A 4,816-nucleotide genomic window follows, 5' to 3' on the forward strand; every position below is an offset into this window, starting at 1 on the left:
CGCACAAAGGTGACTCGAATGAGCTTTATTTATCAAAAAAAAAAAAGGTGACTCGAATGAGCTTTTCAATGTGAACCAATGATCCAAAATAGTGAACCAACTAAGCCTATCTGCCTCATATCGAATCCTAGGCAAAGAATCAAACCTCATCAGTATACCCACCCATCTTGCAAAACAACGAGGTTCCCGAGTCAAATAAACTTGGCATAAAATGAGAAAAAAGGCTTACATGTATTGTTAGAATTGAACACTTGTACTCTCAAACCTTTGTGGAACCAACTATATGGGAGAAACATGTGATCCCAGGTCCACATAGGCTACAGATGGAGTTAACCACATATATAGCAACAATGGAAGATTCCAAAAGACATATTTTTTTTTTTTTTTTATCAGTTCAAAAGGCATATATCAATCTAACATAATGAGGAAATCTATGTATCGCATCACCATGATTATTTATTTCTATAATAGATTATATCAAATGCTCAAAGGAAAAACCTATATCACACCACCATGACCCCAATGAGGAAATCAATCCAAACATATGTTCGAAATAATATGTTAATGGGCCAAACAAACCCTAAACTCAGCTACATGTGGATGGTGTACGCCTAACAGAATTGTCTTTATAAGTACACCCCAAGGCAAAACATGATAAGATTTCGCATAGTTAGTTGTAACTTGCGGGAACCAAATATAAATCCAAGACTGTAATGAAGCATGAAATTCAATGTTTCTGCAAGATTGTAACCACGAGGTGGTGTTGCCACGGTGGTTTTCATACTGTAAAATATGTTCCAAAGCATCCAAATATTGACTCAAATCCCTATTATTGTCTAAAGACCTCTCGCTTCTTAGGAAGAAAGCTAGATCCACATATTTAATTCAATACATGAATGAAGACGCATGAGCACGTATAACAATCTTTACCCTTTTATAGGCAGCTCACATCACTCAAAGCGTTCGATTGGAGAATGATTTTAATTATAAAAGAAGTAAAATTTGAATCACATAGCCCTAGTACTCCTCGGATCTGTCCGTTATCTAATAAATCATACACGATAAAAATCACAAATGATAAGAAAATGGAATATTTGGAACGCCTAAACCATCAAAATTGAGCAAGCGAAAACGAAATAAACAAACACAGAGGCGAATCGTATCTCAGAAAGACTTCCAATAGGAAACAGTAGTTACATACACACCTCGTCCTCCGCATTGCAGTGGTGCTTGTAAATGGCTCGTAGAAAGTGGTAGCGCACCAACAAGGGCTTGATATCGCCCCCGCCGGTAGCGAAAGCCATGGCGGCACGATGGAGCCCCTCGAGGTCGGAGCGGATGGCCTTGTGGAAGAACAAGAAGATTAAAATCGGTGGCTTGAGGTCCGGGTTGTTCTCCACGCATGCCTGCGATGGTGAGGTTTCGATCGGGTTCACTGTGCCCGCCATTACAGCCACACCTCCACCTCCGTCTCGGTGCTGGAGACCGGGAAATGGCGTCGCCATTTTGGTTATGTTCGGGTTTCGGATTCAGACTCTGGAAACCCTAAAGTCTCTTTCCGATTGTGCTAGATTCCTAATCTCTCTCTCTCTGTCTGTCGCTATGGACCGATGCTTCTTCTCTCTCTCTCTATGTCTTTGTTAGATGCATTGTCTGCTCCTCATCGAGAACGGAGAGTGCGCAAAGAAGCTCGAGAAGGCTCAATAGGATAGATATCAACGTTGAAACCGCAGTTGACCCACGTGGCAGGTGTGGGCCACGGTGTACCAGTTAATAAAAAGAAAAAAAACATGCCCATAGTTCTTTTTTATTACAAATTATTATTAAGCTGAGTATTTATTTTCTTTTAATTATTTATTTACTCATTTTTATTTTTTTTAAGATAATGAGATTATAAATGATAAATTAAGTAATTTGATGTAGTATGTTAAATTATAAAATTATTTTATTAAAAAATAAATTTAATATATAATATAAATTTATTTTTATAAAATCTCTTTTATTCATTTATCTTATAAGGATAAATTATCGGATCAATTTTTCTCAATTACAATTATTACTTTTAATTAAAAACTACGAAATGCATGTGATTCTGGAAAGATAAATGTCTGTACCAATAGCAACATATTCATGTAAAGATATTGCCATTGCAAAACTGAAAAGTAAACCTATGGTAGTTATCATTCTCCATTACTAGTGAAAATGGGGAGAGTGGGAGACCCTGTCCCTTCCACCCCCCCCCCCCCCCCCCCCGCCCCAAAATAATTAAGGGCTTTTGAGCGAATTTTTTAAAGACAAATATTAGTATATTATTTCAGATTATCTTCTTATTTTGATTATTTATATTTTTAATTTTTTAATTTTTTATTTAATGATTAAAAAACAAAATTTAATGTATTGATATTTTTTTCATTTTTTAAAAATATTTATATATGTTAAAAATGTGAAAAATGAATAAATAAATAATAATTTTGTATTAACCGGCACACCCAACAATTATTGCTAAGCGGCAGTTTAGAATTACTCATTTTTTAAAATATAAATTTGTAAAACCATAAATCTTAAGAATCTTTATTATCATTTTATCAAAAATGATTCTTGAAAATTATTTAATTAAACTTGGTCCGTAAGTTTCAATGTTAGCCTTGTTCATGCCTTTAACGTCTAAAATCCTTAATGTTAATTATTTTAATGCTGTTAGTCATGTTAGAAAAGGAAAATTCTATATAAGTACTATCATAACACTTTCAATTTATTAAGTAAAATATAACATATTTATTATTATTAAATAATTAATTAATAAAATAAAAATATAGTGTATAAAATTATTCATTGAAAAAAAAAAGAAGGTATTGCATAAGAAATACTATTGGTACAAATAAGTGAATTAGTTTTATAATAAAAAAATAATTATAAACATAATTATGTATTAATATGTATATTAATTTATTGTAATTAATTAAAAAATAAAATTTATTAAAAATAATATTAATTTAAATTTTAAATATAAAAAAATTAATATTAATATATAAATTAATACATAATTTTATTTATATGCTACAAAACTCTATAATAAATAGATTCGGACTTCATATCCAACTCGTGATGAAGGGTGACGACGTAGTGCCACGAGATATCCAAGAAAACGTCGGAGTTGCAGCAAGAGCGTGACACGTGCACGTGTGGCACATGAATTTTGTCGCCCCCACGAACATCCTGGGAGCTTCTGGGTTGTCGCTTTGTCCACACAAGCATCTACCAAGTTCCGATGGATTGATTCAAGCTGATGACCTGATGACGTGTACTTGGTTCAGACTACAACGTACGAAAGCCATCCGGTCACTGATCAGGAGATCAGCGCCTTTGCAGCTTTGCTCACTTTGAACTTGTCATTACAGAACACGAGCGCGCGCGTGGTGGCATTAAGGGCTAAGAATAATGATGAGAAATACTACCGTATCTTTAATTTCTACCGCTCATTTTATCATTCAACGTAGTGTTACGTTATTTATTAAAAAAAGATATAAAAATACAAACCTAAAATATTAGAAGAAATTTAAGATCTTATTTTTTATAACTTTTTATCGTTATTTTATTTTAACTATATATTTTTAATTTTTTAAGAATTTTACTAGATACAAGTAGATTTTATACACCAATTCATGCATCGATAATTTTTTTTTTAAAATTTATGAGAAAATAAAAAAATCTCATATTTCATGAAAATTATTTATGTCTTCAATTCACATCATTTCGTTAAACATATACCTTATATATCAATATCAGTGCAAGAATTGATGTACAAAATATACTTACAAAAAGATTTTTCATTTTTTTAATTAGCCACTGGGTGCCATTTTATGGTGACAAGTTAATGTGACAAAATGAATAATATAAATTAAGAATTGCATAATAATATTACTTAATAATAATAAATACAAGTCTCATATACCAAGTCTCAGATACTTAGATCTGACTTCTATATAAAAGTAAATAGCAAGGTAAACAACTTGCAAGATCACACTTTTTCATACCAGTCCCTAACATTCCTTTAATTGAAGGGCTAAATTGTCAAAGTATGACATCAATGTGGTCAGTCTTTCTAAATAGGTTGGTGGACGTACGTACGCTATATATAAATAGAATATATCTTATAATAAATTAATGATCTATCAAAAATCAACCTTATTATTAAAGTTTTTATTAATTTTATTTTGCATTTTTCACTTACTTTCATTTGAGTTAGTGTCGAGTTTGGACAATTGTTGTAAGAAAAATACCGTATCAATACAGTATATATGTTGCATAACTATTGTTGAAATATTAATCATCCCTTTGGTTATGATAATATATAATATATAATAATTATATATAATTAAAATTAATAATCATTTAATTAATTACAAGGAGAATACTGCATGCATGGAATATTACAATTTTCATATATATATATATATATTATTTAATCATATGGTCAAAATCGTCGAATAATAATATAATAGTACTACTGTTATAAAATGGGGAATTAAGGGCGTGAAAGACGCACATGAAACGGACGTGCATGGGGCGAGCCGAACGTTGGGCGGCATGCGAGGTGCTCGTGGCATCACAAGTAGTACGGACTCGTATGATCTGTATTATTCTGCTTTAGATCGAGAAATTATGATATTCCAAATGGCGCCGCACGTAGTTAAAGCCACCTTTTAATTACGTCTGCAGCATTATTCTCAAGCTAGCCCCGCCCACGGGACCACAAAAAGCTCATTGAATTGTGGTCTTGACGGATGGGTTTGTCCAAATTTAGGGGTTCGATCGG

At 32.3% G+C, this 4,816-nt stretch overlaps 1 protein-coding gene across 1 annotated transcript in view; it reads right to left on the reverse strand.

Annotated features, from left to right (window-relative positions):
- LOC122310395 (oryzain beta chain-like) overlaps window positions 1-1,505 on the reverse strand; it is an 11,765-nt gene extending 10,260 nt beyond the window's left edge. The window contains exon 1 of the mRNA XM_043124290.1: window positions 1,206-1,505. Within this exon, the coding sequence (XP_042980224.1) occupies window positions 1,206-1,505 (300 nt within the window). The remainder of the gene's footprint in view (window positions 1-1,205) is intronic.
- Window positions 1,506-4,816: the final 3,311 nt, after the last annotated feature.

Source organism: Carya illinoinensis, chromosome 5, assembly GCF_018687715.1.
Source record: "Carya illinoinensis cultivar Pawnee chromosome 5, C.illinoinensisPawnee_v1, whole genome shotgun sequence".
Classification (NCBI taxonomy): domain Eukaryota; kingdom Viridiplantae; phylum Streptophyta; class Magnoliopsida; order Fagales; family Juglandaceae; genus Carya; species Carya illinoinensis.